Source organism: Cavia porcellus, unplaced genomic scaffold (assembly GCF_034190915.1).
Source record: "Cavia porcellus strain 051 isolate PalLab524CR breed Dunkin Hartley unplaced genomic scaffold, mCavPor4.1 scaffold_8, whole genome shotgun sequence".
NCBI lineage: Eukaryota > Metazoa > Chordata > Mammalia > Rodentia > Caviidae > Cavia > Cavia porcellus.
In genome coordinates this window covers 57,136,717-57,155,490 of record NW_026947491.1, presented here as the reverse complement: position 1 = coordinate 57,155,490, position 18,774 = coordinate 57,136,717, and the positions used below count along the sequence as shown (strand labels likewise).

The window sequence follows — 18,774 nt, the reverse complement described above, 5'->3', positions numbered from 1 at the left end:
AACTGTGTTGCTATTAACATGGGTGTGCATATATCACTGTTGTATGATGCTTTTAATTCTTTTGAGAAAATGCTCAGGCAGGAGAATGGCTGCGTCAAATAGAACCTCTAGTTCTAGTTTTTTGAGTAATCTCCCCAGTGATTTCCACAGTGGTTGCACTAGTCTACACTCCCACCAACAGTGGAGCAGGGTTCCTTTTTCCCCACAGTCCTGCCAGCATTTGTTGATTCCTGATAATAGCCATTCTTCTGGGTTGAGGTGGAAACTCAGTGTTGTTGTAATTTGCACCTTTCAAACGATCAGTGATGTTGAAAATTTTTCTCATATATTTATTTTCTGTTTGTACTTCTTTATCTGAGGAGTGTGTAAGTCATCTCAGATGCCTATTTTTGGATTAGGTCTTTAAATCTGGGAGTCTGATTTTTTTTGACTTCTTTATGTGTTCTTGAATATTTGTTTGAATAGCTGGCAAACAGCTGTTATATTGTTGGTGGTTTCTCTTGCTGTGCAGAAGCTTTTTAATAAAATGAGATCCTAGTGGCTGATTCTTTGTGGTAGATCTTATATGGTTGGGGTTTTGTTCATAAAGTCTTTCCTTCCTACTCCAGTGTCTTCACTTACCTATTCTATCTTCCAGCAGATTTAATGTTTCTGTTTTAATATTAAGATCTTTGATCCATTTCAACTTTAGTTTACTTCATGGTGAAAGAAACATCCAATTTTAACTGTATTATATTTCTTAAAATGACAGTTTTAAAAAACCAGTTTCTTTATGAAGTTAAAAAAAAAAAAAAAAAAAGAGTCACGTTCTTTACAGTGAGATGAGCTGATCGTTCAGTAGTGCAGCACCTGGGCAAAATCTGCAAAAAAGCAAAGGGTCCGTGGGAAGGAAGAAAATGAAGTAAAGAAAGGGAGAAAAGGAGTGAAGGAAAAAGTGATGGAGCGAGGAAACTAAAGTGAAGGTGAGAAGGAAGGGAGAGGGAGGAAAAAAGGAAGCAAGGACAAGTGAAAGATCAGAAAGAAGAGAGGGGGGAGGGGACGCCTTGACCTGTGGGGACCTGTGCTAGCTAACGTCACTACTGAATTGAATTGCAGGACAGCCAGTTGGTATCTAGAGAACTGAAGAATTGGTTTTTGTGTAGAGTAAAACTCCTACAACTTTGGTATCAGGGCTGTTGTGCGGAAAAAAAAAAAAAAAATCTCAGAAATATACAGAGGTAGAAATAAAGACATGTAGATGTGGTTAGACCTGTATAGAAATATGAGTCCTTTAAGGAACTACCCTATAATTGGAAAATGGTAAAAAGAAAAAGAAAAAAGTAGAAAAGAGCATCAACTTTGAACCAGCCCCACATTTCCTGGCTGTGTGACCTTCTGCACGTCTCTTAACCTGTGGAAGCCTCCGTTTCTTCATCTCGGTGACTATCTTCAAGAGTTACTGTGGGCAGGGTTGTATACACAGCTAGGACTGCTGACTTACTATTGAGACTGCACCCTTATCGTAGAAGGCAAAGGGGAGAACGAAGATCCAGGGTGGTCCATGCATAAGCCCTTTTACTTCCGGCTCCAGGCAATATAACCAGATAGCCCAAACCTCTCCATTTACCTCCACTGCAAGCCAGACTCAGCCTCTCAAACTATTATACAGTTATGAAATATGAGAAAAATTCTATAGTGTTTGCATACTTTCATTGACAATTACCTTTCCATGCTGCAGCATGGAAACTGTTAGTAGAAGTTGTCATTAGCAGACTTATTAAATCCCTGGTTGCTCACCAGGTCTCTTGTCAGACTAATTAGGGCATCTAACTGGTGTTGGTTGCCTTAAATGCATATTTATCTTTGTCCACAGGCATAATTATCCTTGTTTTTTTCAACATATAAAGAAACATGAAAACACATCTAAAAATGTAGTAAAAATGGTGGAAATTTTATGAAATATATATCCCCAGAAACTTTGCAAATGATGTTAAAGCAGTAAAAGAGTTTATCCTGTGTACGTACACGTGGTTATTGATAGAATTACACTTTCTGCCACCTTTTCTTTACTTTCATCCCCAAAGGTCTGACACTTCTGTGCACGGGTTGTTGAAACACAAAGCTGCTGCTGTCTGTCACAAGGAGCACAGCCTACATTACAGGATAAAGACATACTCCTTTTCCATCATGCTAACTGTGATGTCCTCTGTATTTTCTGGTCTCCAAGCCAGTTGTTCCCTGGGTTAGATATGTGACATATGGGGCTCTGTATCTCACCTCCTAGACAATCAGCAATGTGTGATTCAGAAGGAGTTAGGCTCAAACCTGTCTGACTATCTACTTATCAGTAGTCATTAATAAAATCTAGAATGCTATCGATGATATCATGCCTAGCAAAAGCATCAACTACTGAGCATTTAAATATAGATAATTATTAGGACTGACTCCAAATCTCTTGGGAGAAAGCCTGGGGAATATTTTTTACAGTGTGGCAAAGTTGTCCACACTTCAGTCAACTCAATCATCTAAATGAAGGAAAATTAAAATTGCAAATCACTCATAGTAAAAATACCTAGTTTAAATTATCCTAGCTAGGCCCAACTTTGCTAGAGATTGAGAAATTTTTTTCTCCATAGTGTATATGTGTCTTTTTTAAGGCTATCCTTACAGTTTTTACATTTAGCTGGAAGATGATACTTATTAAATTGTTAGACAGCTTCCTTTTACTATAACAAATAAATCTGTGATAAACCAATTTAAGAGGAAAAGTTCATTTTGGCCCACATTTTTGGATGTTTCAGTCCATCGTTGGTTAGTCCTGCTGCTTTTGGGCTTGTGGCAAAGCCGCATTGTTATGGAAGGGAGCTCATGGCATGGCAAGCTGCTTACTTCATGGGGGTTAAGAGGCAAAGAGAAAGACAGGAAGGCTGGGGTCCCCATGTCCCCTCAAGGGCGCAGTCCCAATGACCTAACTTCTCCCGCTTGGCCTCACTTTTTTGTTTGTTTGCTTGTTTGTTTCCTTGTGAGACAAGGTCTTACTCAGACTGTCCTTGAACTGACTTTGTAGCCCAAACTGGCCTCGAACCCAGGTGATCCTCCTGTTTCAGTCTCCAAAATTCTGAAAGCACCACCACACCCAGTTCCACTTTTGAAGGTTTTACCACCTCTCAATAGTGCCACAGAACGGGGCCAAGCCTTTTACATAGGAGTCTTTGGGAGAAATTCCATATCCAAACTGTAGCAGATTCTCAGAATGCAGAGGTGATGGTGGTGAAATGTATTAGTAGCTAAAACTCTTCAATAGATTGGATTATTAGTTACTTAGGTTCTGGTACATGGTAGGATAACATTGCAATAGGACCTTCTACAATGATGGAAATGTTTTAGATCTAGTCTGTGTTTAGTACTGCTACCTGTGGCCACTGAGCACTTGAAATGTAATTGAATTTTAATTTAACTTAGTAAACTTGAAATGCTACATGTGGCTAGTGGATACTAAATATTCATTGAAGCTGTGAATCACAGATGCAGCCTTAAAGGTCGAGTGGTATATTTTGAAAAACTGTGTTGGCATAAGTAAAATAGATTAATCCTCAAAGAATGAGACATAATGTAATAAACTCAATCAGAGATTATCTATCTATCTATCTATCTATCTATCTATCTTAAACCTAGGACATTTCCCAATATCAATGTTGCAGGGATAATCCTAAAACTAAAACAACATGACACTAATGAATCTCTAAGGATTAGTGGGTAGTTTTTATAGAGGGAAGCATAAAAGTTTCCCTATAGGAGTGACAAATATAATAAACTTTCTGCAATTGAGGAAACAGATATATTGTTTTTAATATATCTGTATCTCTTTTAGAAAGCATTCTTCAGCTGGCTAGCACTGCTAAACATTCTGTCAAACATGCATAACGCTAACTGAGGACTTCACAGCCAAACCACTGAAGAAGAATATGAACTACCACATGCGCCTTAAGAATTACATGGGAGATAACTCCATCTTTAGGCTGTTTTGTCACGCTTGCTTTTCCCTGCCAGGTTCTGGCAGGAATGCCTCCAAAAACAGACATTTCACCAAGTATAGAAGCACAAGTTGAACTGTGCTTGTGGAGAACACAGATATTCCTAAAATTCTCTGTTCCACCGTTGCAAATGAAAACTTAAAGCTAACAAAAAGAGACAGGGACATGGACATGGACATGGACATTAAATTGTTATGTATTTTTAATGACCTCACACAAAAAAGAGAGATCAAGTTTGGTTAGTGAACCTGGATGAAATCAGGCTTAAGTGAAAACTTAAAACTAGATATAGATTTTTTAGATAATGCCAGCTTCCCAAGAGATACGCCTCAGTGCTATCTTCCCCCTTTTTAATAGTCCAACAGTAATGTGCTCTGTTTTTCCTATTCTTCTCTAAGCTGCCTGTTCTTATATTGCTGAACCCCTGGGGCCCTAAGGTTCACCTCCTAGACATAGACTGTATGTAATACATGGTCCAAAAGCAAGGAATAGGGTTAAATCTGTCTTACATACAGGTTACATGTGATAATATGTTCTATACAATTTTAGCAATAATAAAAGACATTATCTGCATTACACCTGGTAGCAACATTTGTCAAATGCCTGCTGTTAGAAATGACTGTGATAGTTGTGACTTTAAGGTCCTTAACTTGAAAGTAGGAATATATATATATATTATATTAGTGTACAGGGGAATTTGTTATAAAGATTTTGGATCTCTTAGAGAATCCAGGAAGGCACATAAAAGTTAAACAGTGGAAAGCACTTGTGCAAGTGATGGGTAGTAAATCTTGGAGTATTATTCATTTCATGGAAATCTTTTTTCTTTTCTTTCTGGCTTTCTTTTGTGGGGGCTCTCAGGCTAACTGTAGGGAGAGGATAGTTCTTCAAAAAAGGGAGGTGTTGGGAAGTCAAGAGGACAGAAAACTACTGTTTTAGTCTGTTTCTGCTGCTAAGTCAAAATGCCTTAGATCAGTTAATTTATAAACAACAGAAACATACTGATCACAGTTCTGTAGGTTGGGAAGTCCAAGACTGGGCCACTGGCTGACTCAGTTTCTGCAACATCCTTGGTGTTTCAAGCATGGTGCCCTCTTGTGGCACTTTCACATTGAGGGAGGGACAAAGACAGTGTCCTCTCGTGGCAGAAGGGTAGAAGGGATGAGCGTGTTTCCTTTTACAAGGGAACTAATCTTATGGCTTACTTACTTCCCCAAGGCTCTACCTGTTAATACTATCACATTAAGTATTAGCTGCCAACAAGTGACTTTGGAGGAATACAAACTTCAGGCAACAACGAGCACTTCACCTGGACACCTTCCACAGTCACCTGCAGGTGTAGCTTCCCCAAGAATACTTTCATTTTTTTTTTCAGTGAAGCCCTTTATTTCAAATCTCCAGGCAGTCTCTGATTTTTATAAGCAATTTTAGACTTCAAGGAGGCTGTGGTGACCAGAGGGTCACCACTGGTCACTGCCTCGACCAGTGCCAGCCATGTCCGTATAGACCCTGTCCTGCATCGTCTTTGGCTTCTAAAGAGTGGGATTCCCTTCTAAATGTGTAGGTGTTTTAGACTCCTTGTAGACACAAAAGTAAGAGAAAAGAGTTGCACTGGGCAGCCCCAAAGAACAAGAGTCAAACAACGAAGTACACTTAAGATTTTTCCCTTTCATTTTATGTAGATTTTATCTCAAAAGATAAAAATCCTCTAAAACAAAACAAAGCAAAAACAAAAACAAGAGAGGAGGAAGAAAGGGAAGCAAGTGAACCAAGCAGAGAAATAGCTAAGAGAGTCAGAAAAATGCCAGAAGAAGTTCTCTTTGGGGGCGAGGGCTTCTTCCCTTCCTCGCTGAGCCGATGGGCTTGTGTATCCTTGGCTCGGCACGCTTCTTCAGAGAATCAAGGGGATTAGAGAGAACTACTAAGTTTCCACGGGAGGCTGGAATGTGCAGCTAATACTGACCTCTTGTAGTAGCTTTTGGAAATGTTAAGTTTGGTTCTTGTCCAGGATAACTATTATGCGCTATTATTATTTATTTTCCTAAATAAACAAACAAAATATACTCACATCATGAGAAGGAAATGACAGTTTCTTGGTGTAAATAACGATCAGTTTCTTGATTTTTATTAGCATTTATTCAATACTGTTATCAATTGAGTTTTTCTATTCACAAAACTATTATCTCATTTTTACAAATTAAAATACTGAGGCTTGAACAATAAAGTAACATGTAGATTTCATTCAAGTGGTTAATGAAAGGATCTACACTTGAGCAAACATTATAATATCAAAACCAAAGTTATTTTTGCTTCATCATGCTGCCCATCTTATAATTTTACATAGCATTTCTTTTTAAAAGACAGGATCTTGCTATGGTGTTCAGACTGGCCTTGAACTCTCTCTTTAGCCTAGGCTGGCCTTGAATACATAGCAATTCTCCTGCTGCTCAGCCTCCTGAGTGTTGAGATTACAGACACGTATCACCATGCCCCGCCTAGCTTATAATTTTGAACTTGTGTGTTTTTGTAAGGATTTATGATCAGTTATCAAATCAGTGCATGTGCCTATCTTCTTCATAAATTCAACAAAATTATTTAATTAATGATCAAACAACTTTTTTTTTTTTTTTTAGTCAAGGAAGAGCATGATTGCCCTATCTTTTGGAGAGATAAGGAGCCTTCAAGTCTGAGTGAATCCTCGTTCAGGTGAGACTGTTGTTTGCAGTATCATTTTGATTTCTTGACTAAAACTTGTTTCATAATACACTTTGTTTTTCATTGTGCTTTTAATCTAATAATGACCTTGAACTGACTTCTGTGTATCTTATATACGTAATAATAAAAAACTTTCTCCTAAATTCAAAAGCAATTAGTTAAAGTAATGAGATATAAATTTTCTCACTTCCATGGAATATATAGATGCTGCAATGTAAATAAATAACTGATTAAAACAGAATTAAAAACATTTATCAAGCTCCGGGTCTGTGTAAAGCATCATATTAGGCCCTATGATGGATATAAAGTTGAATAAGATATAATTCCTGTCCTTGAGAAACTGATATTTTTCCTTTTTTTGTACTGGGATTCAAACTCATGATGTCATGCTTGCCAGGCAGGCACTTATGCTGCTGAGCTAAATCCTTGGCTCTGAGAAGCTGATTCTAACCAATATATATAATATTTGGATAAATATAATAGAATACAAACTTGGTAAGTATCCTAAATGAGTTGAGGTAACACGTCAAAGATGTTTAATAAGGTGAAAGGTGTATTCAGTTGTTGGGAGAAAGGTTAGATGCAAGGTGATACACGTGGAAATGTGGTCATTCCTGTTGAGGGAACAGTGAAAGCTCGGGCACAGGTAGTGGTGTCTAGTGGGAGCAGTAAGCAATCCAGTGCATCTTACAACAGAACCTGAAAGCCAAATTGGTCTATACTGTAGAGAGTCTTAGGGTAAAGGAAGACGTTACAATTCATTTCATAGGAGTTAGGAAAACTCTTGAAAGATTGACGGGAAGTATTGAGAATCTGAACGGTTGGTGGTGATGATAACAAAAAGTAATGAATGGCAGACACCTTGCAAAGGCAGAATCCATAAGACTGGCAATAGACTAAAAATGGGAGAGACAGAGACCACTGGGATTTCAAGCTGGAGTAACAAATGCACATGGGGATTCCCTGCAAGAAACAAGGATAATGAGTGGATCAGTCCAAGTACTGGTTTAGACTGGTTAAGCTTGAAGGCCTACTGGGTCTCATTTGGGGAAATTCATCTGGCAGGTGAAATTTCAGTTTTGATGGAAGAAGAGAGGACTGGGTAGAAATTTAAAAGAAAGCCCCCACACTCCATAACTTGTGCTGTGATGCTGTCGCACATTCAAGTTTCTACACATTGGAAAGATGAGGGAAACAGGATTCTAAAAGCTGCCTGTCAACGGATATAGAGTACAGGAATGTGGGGGCCCTAAAAGAGAGATCATAGCAAGGGGGGAATCCATGTGTCTTAGTCACTGTCTAACCACTGGGACACAATACCTGACGCTCTCAACTTAAAAGAAGATCATGTTTTAGAAGTTTCAGTACGTGCATGCTGGGCCAGCTTCAGGTAAGAGTCATGGTGGACGTCAGGCAGAGGGAGGCTGCTCACCTCCTGGTAGCTGGAAAGCATGGAGTCAAAGGGAGAAGCTTGAAGGGGAGAGATACCCTTCCACGTTATATGTTATGCCCACAGTGGCCTGCCTCTTCTGACCACACCTCTCCTCTAACAATAAGTCAGCTGTAACATTTCCATAATCCAATCACCTTCTGATATACCAGGCTTTGGGGGACATTTTAGATCTAAGCCATAACATTCTGTACCTGGTCCCCAAAAGATTCATAGGAGATGGACCAAATGCATTTTGTATAGACACCTATGTATCTGTATGTCTGAAAAATAAGCCCCTTGTCAATGATGCCAAGCTATACTCTTGGCTCTAGCAATAATCAGGGCTATTTGCATTCTGGCTGACTGATCCCCAAGTGCCTGAGCTCTGTACTTTTTTTTCAAATGAAAGCTTTACAGCTTTACAACCTTAAGCTTGCAGTGGGTGGGGTCTTGTGAATTTCTCTCATACCCTGGGGTTTCTACACACTGGAATGATGAAGGAAGCATAGGGTTCTAAGACTTGCCTGCCAGCTGGTCAAAGATACAGAGTATCCTGCTGATGAAAAGTGCTTGGCTTCTTCTTAATGCTACTTTTCAGCAACCAGCTTTTCTTGCTACAACTTTGCAGGCCCAACTTTTCCACAGTTTCCTTTCTGGCCAAATGCAACACTTTTAAAAAATTATTTAGCTCTGCCATTTGTGCTTGATTTTCAGTACAAACATGGCCTAAAAGCTGTCAGAAGTACTCATGCCACTGTCTGAATGTTGGACTGTCTTAAAACATCTTCCCCCAGGTTAATTAGTACACTGTGTTTAATCTTAGCCTCCCACCAAGTCTTAGGACATGAACAAAATGTAGACACATTTCCTGCCAGAGCCTAACACATGTGGCCTGAAGTCTAACTACCAATGGGGTCCTAATATCAACCGAAACCTCTTAGTGTCGTCTTTACCAGCTGCATTTATAGTCAGCATTCCCTTCTTTCAAGCTCTGACCAGAATCTCTCATCAAGCTCCCCATATAGCATTCTAGGGCTTTTCCAGTGGCATCTCCAAAGGTTTTCAAGCTCCTCCCATGAACCAGTTCCAAAGGCTTTTGAGCCACAGAGACAGGTAACAGTCACAGCAACAACCCTATTTCTCTGGTACCAAAATCTCTCTAGTCTTTGCTGAGACTTTCTTTGCTTGGACAAAATGCCCAGCAACTTAAAGGAGAGGTTTATTTTGGCTCACATTTTAGAAGTTTCAGTCCTGTATGTTAGGAAAGCACTGCAAAATTGTATACAGGGAAAGTGAATTTGTAACTGGGAACATTCACAACCTATGGTGTACAATGTAGCATGCTGCTGTTCTTGGGTTGCTGAGGGGAAGGCGATTTTTCTCACTTTGCTTCTGTTGGTTTTCATTTTCTCTAACTGAACAAGAAGACCTACAAGTTTTCCTCAAACTAAATTATTATAATTTCCTTTCTCATGCTCAGAACAATGGTTTAGGAATTTTTTTCCTACTGGAAAACACATCACTGGTTTGCTTTATAGAATTTAAACTTACAAACAATCTTATAATGCAATAATGTACAATGGTTAGATTTGTATGTTTCCTTTGGAACAGGCATCAAAGCCAGCAGCCCCCGAATAGAAGTTTACATGGTCAAAATGTGTTTTTACAGCCCTTCAGAGGTATAATTGACTTTAATAAACTGCACACATACATTTTATCATATGTATCTGTGAAACTATCTCCATTATAAATATATGTTTCTACCCTCTTCATACACTGTGGTCTGGAAACTTTCAAGGCAGTAAGCTGGTGCAATTGCTAGGTCTTATTTTGATTATTTCCTACCTCTCAGGACTCATTATCTTTTTTTTTTTTAATTTTTTAAATTTTTTTTGGACTCATTATCTTTTGATGCCTGATGTCTGGTATCTTGAGAGTTATTTTATATTTTGCTCAATTTTTGAATGTTTCAGTAGGAACATTTATCTTGTCCCTATCATTCCACCTTGGCTAGAAGCAGAAGAAAAAAAAGTAATATAATTTTAAGCTTACACTAGTATATATAGAAGAGAATTTGGATTGGTATCAGATTCTTTGTGAATCTGGTGATTGTTTTTAGATTTCTATAGAAGAGGATCTTTGGGGCAGCAATAGAGGAGAATTGGAAACTCATACATTTAAAGTGTGTGATTATTTGGGGTGGTTCTTCCTTAGCAGTCACAAGTACACTGTTTTTATACAGCATTCTTATTTATGGTGGCTCACCTGAGGGAGGACTATTAGGGACTGCAGGGAGTGGAGGGCACCAGAGCCACTGTCTGTGCTTTTGCCTTTGAGAGCCTGCATTTCAGACCAACACATGAATTCCAATTCTACAGCATATTAATGAAGAGATTCCAGAAGCTCCGAATGGCCCAAATTATCAAAGATTCATGAATGTTTCCTATTCTGCTTTTTACAAAAAGACAAAACCACTCACTTCTGGAAAACCTCCTTAATAACATCAAGTATCTAAAACAAGTTTGGGAAGTCAGTTGAACCCAAGAGCCCATTTCTCCCAAGTACTTCTGCTGTTTGAGGTTAGAGGCTATAGAGGCCTGAATTTGCTCCTCGGTAACCAGGGTCTGGACGCCTGCACAGCTTCCTGAGCTGCGATCGTATCTCACCTGTGCTACTCAGCACCTCCATCTTTGTTCAACTCTGTGACCTACCCTAAAGTCAAAGCAATCTTTTTACCCTGTCCTTTCCTACTTAAAACCTATCAGTGGCATTCCACTGCACAGAGGGAAAATATTTTACTCTCTAGACATCTTGCCAACCTGGCCTTTGCTATTGCTCTGGCTTAGTTTTGGGTCGCCTCACATCTTTCTCATCACAAAAACTATCCAGCACCCCAAGCTCTGTCCTTCCCTTCATACATGGCATGTCACATGACGCACTCATTCTCATCTCTCAGGTCTTAGCTAAAGTGTTCCTATCTCAGAGCAGTTTTGCTGGATCACTTCTAGAGTACCCTGTAACAAAAATGCACAGCTTTTCTCTCTATGAATTTATTTCATACAACTTTCATGAATTATAATTACATGCATATTACTTATTGTCAGTCTTTTTAGAATGTAAGCTGTTTGAAGGATGTACTTACTCTTGTTCATTGATATATTCTGGTATTGGCTCAGTGCTTAATGTTTGTTCAAGGAATAATTATGTTCTTGACGATCTAGCTTGCTTGTATATGACATGATTGTCTGTCTGGAAGGAGTTGATATGCTTTATTTCCCTGAAGACTGTGATTTTGAGATTCTGGAAGAGAGCTCTCTGTCTCATAGAAGGATGCTGAATGCAATTCTTATTGTGGCCTTTGTGCCTAGAAAGATGGAGGAAGAGGCAGTTTCAGCGATAGCCATTTACATGCTCCCGGACTCAGTGACCTTCACTGCATATTTTGACATATAATTCCCAACTTTCTCTAGGACATTCTGATAGTCTCATTGTTTTCCTCCAAATTATAGAAATAAAATAGGTAGCTGATGAATGGTGGTAGTAGTTATTTTAAGTGATTGTGCAGGCTATTACTCTGTTAAAATGGACAGAAACGAGCTTATGTTAAAAGGAAAATTTACCAGTACCAAAAAAAAAAAAAAAGAACACAGGCTAGTTCAATCTCCAGTGCCTCCCCAATAAAATAAAATGTGAATTTATTGGAAATTCTGAAGCAACTTATGTAATTCAACCTTCATTCAATAGATGGAGAAACAGATATAGATGCAGCTCTATCTAGTCACCTGCTCATGTTACCAGACATATTCTAATTATTGGGTTTTTGTGTTCGATTTTAGATAAACAATGATGAGCAAAATCAACAAAGATTAAAACCAAACAATAGTAGCATAGGAATGGTAAGAATGAAGCTATAATTTAGGCACAGTTGGAAGCAGAGGCTGGAGGCCACCTAACTCTGTCTTCTTTCATGTTTGTGGGTCAGTTTCATTTTCTCCATTCAATCCTCTGTCTTCTATAGGACAACAAAAAAAATTACTGCTACCTGCCTTAAATTTACATTTTATAAACATAACACAATTTACATTTTTTCCTTCCTTCACTTTTTGAAAATCCTGGTGAAAGTTTCTGACTGCTCAGCTTGAATAAATCATTCATTCCTGAAAAATATCCTCCACAGCCAAGAGATCAGCGTCTTTAGAAACCTGGCATCTTCTGTGTACCTCATTTGTGCTGTAGGCCAGCAGTTTCCAAATAAAGAAGGTGGGAGCTGGGCTACCAACCCATAGTTTTCTAGCACTTTCATCTCTGTAATTAAACATCTGAATCAGAAGTCTAAACAAAAGGCAGGCTGGGATAGAAAATACTAATTAGAAGACTACAGGATGCTCACATGTACAGAGCTTTGAAATACCTCTTAGGTGCAAAGTTTTAGGCCTAATTATGAGGAGCTGTAGGTCATAAGAAGGATGCTGTTATTTTGGGACATTAGACTTACCTAAGTGTGATTACTTTTCAGGATAATAATGAGCAACATGCCTTTAAACACTAAGGCATAGAACACGGACTAGTGCTCTCTGATAATGAGATTAGTACTGTATTTAGGTTTTTTCCTCTTTGGGTAGCTCTTTATCAGTAAATACTTCCATTTATTCATATGTGTTTTACAAAAGAAAATACAAGTAGGCACTTTGCCAACATGTTTTTTATTTGTTTGTTTGTTTGTTTGTTTTTGGTGGTGGTAGAGAAACCATATTGTGACTTACTTAAGAAGTCCCTAAAACTTGGGGTTGGGGTGCAGGGAAGAAAAATTAACAAATAAGTTATCCCATTCTTTACTAATGGAATTGTTTGGAATGGTAATGTGCAGTCTTCAGCTTCCTAGATATCCTTACTAGAGATGGCCATGCGAACAAGTTCAATAACTATAAGCTGAAATCCTGTTTTACATAGATTACATACATCGTGTTGTCTAATATTAAGGTTGGCTATCTCAAATACATTCTTTAAATTTGATGAAGATATGATGTGTGACATATGACTTCATGTGATGCAGTAACAGCAATATAAACTCTTTCTCAAGGATTCATTGTAAGTAAATCCTACTGAGAACACTTAAAAATGCAAGAAAGAAAAAAATACAATTGATAAAGGCAAAAAATCAATGAAATAAATGATAATATGAACAATACATAAAGTTGACATTTCTTCCTTTCTTCTTTGACAACCAAGCCTTTATCTTTTGGTTTTTCTCTATTCTAATTATTACAGTATTTACATTTTGGACAAGGACTGGTATTTTCTTTCTTTTATACATTTCACATTTCTATAACATTAAGGTAACCATTAAGCTGTGTACAAAAATTCAGAAGATGAGTAATCATCTAGTTTAAGTTCAAGGGTGTTAGGTAGAATGCTGTCACTACATTCATGTCAAGAATTTTCCAGAGAGTCAGATGGTGTTTGCTTACATGAGAGTATACTTTTTTGTTGTTTTGTTTTGTTGTGTTATAGTTCAGGGTGGCCTCAAATGATGGTCCTCCTGCCTGTAATACCAAATGCTAGTATTACAGATATCTACCATCACACGCAGCTGGAGAGTATGCTTTTGATAATTGCTTTAAATCCTACTCTGGAGCTCAAAGTTCTGTATTGAGTACTTACAGTATCTCTAATATTGCCTAAGAAAACTTGTTTGGTGAAAACTTCATAAATGCCATATATATTATTAAAATGGTTGCTACCTAACTTTTAAATAAGTAATTTTCAACTTTAGCTGGAGATTAAAAAAATATTAGTCCATGCAGGTTTATTGAGTCTAACAAGTTGGATTTTTCAGGAATTCCTTTATGGAATCTGCTTTATAGAATTTAAGTGATTCCTAAACATTTATATATATTTGGGCTAAAAGGCTGGAATGTGGCAGGAAAACCTTAAAAAGATTAAGTACGATAGCCAAATTTAAATTAGAATAAATTAAATTTATTAGAAATAAAGCCAAAGTATCTTAAAATACTGAATACTAGGCTATAATATTTAATTTATAAAATTCTGACTTAATTATAGCTCTACATGAAGTAGTAAAATGTGTCAGATTAGTTATTATTTTATTTTATTTTGTAACCAGGGATTGAACCCACAACCTCATGCTTGCCAGGCAGGCACTGTGCCACTGAGCTATATCCTCGGCCCTAGTTACTTTTTTTAAATAAAAAGTTATATAAATATGTATTGAAAATAAGGTTCAGAATATTCAGATATGCAACAGCATTTTTTTTTCAAATTTTCTCTTTTTAGAATTGTCATGATAATTCTCATTTTGTTGGTCATAAGTGTCAAAGAAGCAGATTATAAATTTTGTCAAAGCTAAGAATTGTATCATTAGAGCGGGGGATGTGGCTGACTGATAGCATGTGTGAGGTTCTGGGTTTGATAGCCTCAGTGGAGCTGGGGAGAAGAGAAAACAAAAGAAAAAGTGTATTTCTTTAGTGAAGTATGGACTATGTATCATTCCTTTCATTTTTAAGCCAGACATATTCTTTCTTCTCTCCCACAAAAGTTGTCTTAGACAGTTTGGGCTGCTGTAACAACTATCCTAGGCTGGGTGGCTGGTTTCTAACATAAGAAATGTGTTTCTCACAGTTCTTGAGGCTGGAAGTCTCCAGGTGTCAACACAGTGAGTGGCCCTTCTGGATCGTAGGCAGCTGACTTCTTACTGTATCCTTCTAGAAGAAGCTTCTAGAGGTCTCTGAGGTGTGATCCCAACTGTGATGATTCTATCCTTATGATATTATCACTCCCTAAATGATCTATCTCCTTATATCATCGCCCTGGAGCTTAAATTTGGAACATACACATTTGGGGAGAGCTTTACAAGTTTTCAATTTATAGCATTTATTTATTTGATTGTATTTATTTTATTATTTTTATTGGTACTGGGAATTGAACTCAAGACCTCACACTTCCAAGCAAGCGCTGTGCTCCTGAGCTGTATCCCCAGCCCAGCATTCATTTATTTGAAAATCCTAGCGTGAGCATCTTACAGTCTGAGACCCTTAAATAGGACTGTTATAAGATACTAGAATCCTGTTGTCAGCAGCCTTGTGAGTTCTCTGGAAATCAGATGTGCCCAGCGGGAATTAGTGAAGAGAAAAGAGTTTATTAGAATCGTACAGGATCTTGCTGCAGGCTGCCCCAGAGACAGAAGGGCCCAGGAAGAGCAGCAAAGGAAGCTGCTGCACAGACAGAACAGCCCTGTGGTGGGGGTGGTGAGATCATGGACATTTTCTATGAAGCGTCAGTGTGTGTTTGAGGAGTGTAATAATCACAAAATGCATGTGCATGAAGCAACTGCCAAGTATGCATGTGTGATTCTCACTCAGTCCTGTTTTGTGCTCGGCAGTGCTTTCGCCTCCCTTTGAGTGTCTCTCTGCTTGTAAATGAGGGTCTCAGTTACTTTAGGACAGGTATCTGGGGAGCATCAATTCACACCACCTCAGAGCCCTCCATTTTTGTCTTAAGCAAAGAGGAATGGTGAGCTTTCTGTCTTTACCTCAAATAGTGCAATGAGTGAGGTTGGTGCAACTGTTGTTTGCCTCAAGAGGAATGTTTTTCCCCTTGGCCATCAGCCATCACACCTTAGTTTCCATCCATCACTTCTAATCCTGTTTCTCTTTCCTCATAGTGAAGAAAGTAGGATAATGTAGGATGCTCACTGTAACAGCACTTAGGTGTTGTGCATTATCTACAGTAGTTTGTGCAGTTGTATCATTAAAATCTGGTCATTCTGTGTGCCACTCCACAGGGCAGGAAGAGTAGGGTAGCTCAGCTTTTCTTTCTAGACCTTATTCTAGGGTCACAGAGCCAGTGTGTGTACCCTGAAGCTTGAGAGTTTGGCAAGGGATCATGCCTACAGGGGGACAGGACAATGATGAGAGATCTGAGGTGACCACTACTGTGTGTGTGTGTGTGTGTGTGTGTGTGTGTGTGTGTGCAAATGTGTGCACATGCATTGGAGGGAAGGAGTGGAGATTGGAACTTGATGCAGTCAATAACACCATACAGGCAATTAGGAAATCAAGGCTTAGACCAACTAAGGTGTAAAAAGAGAAAATTACCACAAATTTTAAGATCAAATTGGCTTTTATTTCTGGTCATAGGATGAGCCAGTACTTCATTTTATAAAGCAGAATGAATATTCTGATAGGCTGAGTGTAGAAGATTGCTTCATAAGCATAAAAGGGCTAATGAAAACAGGAACACAGAACAAAAAACAGACTAGTCTTTGTGAAGTTACTTTCCTCATAAAGTTAAAGCAGAGGAAACTTCCTGTGGAAGCTGAGTCTATTTGAGCCTGACCGCATGGAACTGAACAAAGTGACTGCATTCTGGTGGCTGGCCTGCTAGGGCCTGGTATGGGATGTTAGGGCAAAACAAGGGCCTTTTGTAAGCCTTGGTTAGCAAAAGTTGCATAACACAGAGCGGCAGAGCCAGGACTGAAATTTAGATCTCATTGTACTCTAAATTCTTAGCATCTCCAGTCTGCTTCCTGTGCCTTGGAGGAGATTTAGTTTTTGGTGAGGTGGCAAGAATGCAGGAGGTGAAAGGATGGGACCTGGCACTGACGCAGAAGTGCTATTGGGATACTAGGAAATTTGGAAGTGTGTGAATTAAAGAAAACACCATCTAAAGAATCTCTCTTCTTCTTCATGTTTGATTATTTTTCCTTATAGGACCTCTTATTAATGCAAAGAATTAATAAGGTGAAAAACTAAAATAAAGTAGTCCTTTCAGTGAAAATATTGGGGCTCCAGGAAGGACAGACACATTACTGTCAATGTAAAAAGCGTTTCCTGTATAACATTAGTAGTTTTATTTTGAAAGCAGAAAAGCAGACTAAAGGATTGTATGCCCTATTTCTCCCAATTATCTAATTGATGAGGAACAACAAGTGAGGTTAAATCACTCCTTTTTGCCCCTCCCTATTTCTCCCCCTTTTTTTCAATATTGAGAATTTAATCCAAACTCTTCCCATTGAGCTACATATCTTGTCCCCTTTTTATGTCAAGATCTCACTTTTTATGACAAGATTTCACTAAGTCACTAAGTTGCGCATGCTGGGCTCCAATTTGATCCTCTTGCCTCCAGAGTGCTGGGATTACTGGAGTGACCTCTTAACAAGCATTTGATTTAGGTGGAAACAGTGGCTTTCAGTCTTAGACTGCTGCAGTTGGTCACCAGGTGCTGTTTGTTCCTTACTGTAAAAGTCTTGTTGCCATGTTTGACACTAAATTCTACCAACAGGGACAACCAAGAGAGCTACAGAGCCTTCACGGACTCAACTCCCAGTCCTCCTTCAGACATCAACAAGCTGTGCCTTCTGGGCCAAAGTGCCTTTCGGCCCTTACCTGCGCCCCCCAGAAGGAGCTGTCCACCCTCACCAGCTGCTGGCAGGGCTGTCAGCTCACCATCTTGCATGACAAACACAAAAGAACCCCAGGGACTTCCAGATCTCCCTGAAGACTCTTCAACTGAAATCTCTTTCAAGTGGGAAGGGAACACAAATGAGTTTCACTTAGGAAATTCTCTCCCAGATTCTCCTTGGCAGAGTGATTTAAATCAAGAGAAAAATGAGTCAGAACTTCACTTGTACGCCGTTTCCACAACCTCATCTCTATTTCTGCACTTAAGAAGTTCGTGGAACAATTATGTTATAGTAAGTGTCCTCTCCTTAACCTGAGGCTCATTTCTTTTAAAGGTACAATGCCTCCCCTGCACCCCTGCATTTGGGAAATTTTGTCTTATGACTTAGTAATATTATGAACGAAATGATCCACTGAAGAGGTGACTTGATTCAGGCTATTGTAGTGGGGAGAAATGCTCGTTAGGGAAGAAAAGCTTGTAGAAATAAAGAAGCTGGACTTTTGTAGAGGCAGGCAAGGCGAGTCTTAGCAGGTGGCAGTTTGCACTCGGCTAGGGTGACACAGGGCTTTTTAAAGAGCTGAGTTTCCTTCATTAACACATTTTATCTGTGTAACCAACAATAATTTGGCAGTTTGCCATCTCAAATTATATGAAGATGAAATGTGGTTATTTATTATATTTTACATACTATAAAGGTAGCTTCTGGAAAGATAAGTTACTAAGGCATATTCCAAATTAAAGTTATAGATTTAGGCAAGTATAAACATTTGGAAAGGGGAAAAGGGCAGTTTTTAAAAAATGTAGAGCCATGATAAAAGTAGTAAGAATAAAAGCACACATTTACTCATTACCAACTGCCCGCTTCCTGCTTTGACATTAAGAATAAGACAGGGGAAGTTTGTTTTGAATTACAAATCCGCAACGTTTCAGAAACCTCTTCTGACCTAATAGATCTCAACATAAATAAAAAGTTACACAGAGTCCTGAATGCTACTTGTCTGATTTGAGGGGTGAAAATAAAAGGGAAATGTCAACATTAAATGTTTAAGAAAAAATTAACCTTATTAGTAGGGGAGAAATTAACAAAGGTATTGTATAGCTATGGTGTGGAATATTAGCTAATCACTTTAAAAATTGCAGTAAATCTGTGTATATAGATACACAAAACTGCTCACCAATCAAGTTCTAGATTAA

At 38.5% G+C, this 18,774-nt stretch overlaps 1 protein-coding gene across 5 annotated transcripts in view; it reads left to right on the top strand.

Annotated features, from left to right (window-relative positions):
* Nucleotides 1-18,774, top strand: part of CUNH12orf56 (chromosome unknown C12orf56 homolog) — an 80,516-nt gene that overhangs the window by 23,701 nt on the left and 38,041 nt on the right. For all 5 annotated transcript variants that reach the window (XM_063255064.1, XM_063255062.1, XM_063255061.1 and 2 more), the window contains exons 3-4: nt 6,647-6,719; nt 17,461-17,872. In XM_063255064.1, coding sequence (XP_063111134.1) covers nt 6,647-6,719; nt 17,461-17,872 — 485 coding nt within the window. The remainder of the gene's footprint in view (nt 1-6,646; nt 6,720-17,460; nt 17,873-18,774) is intronic.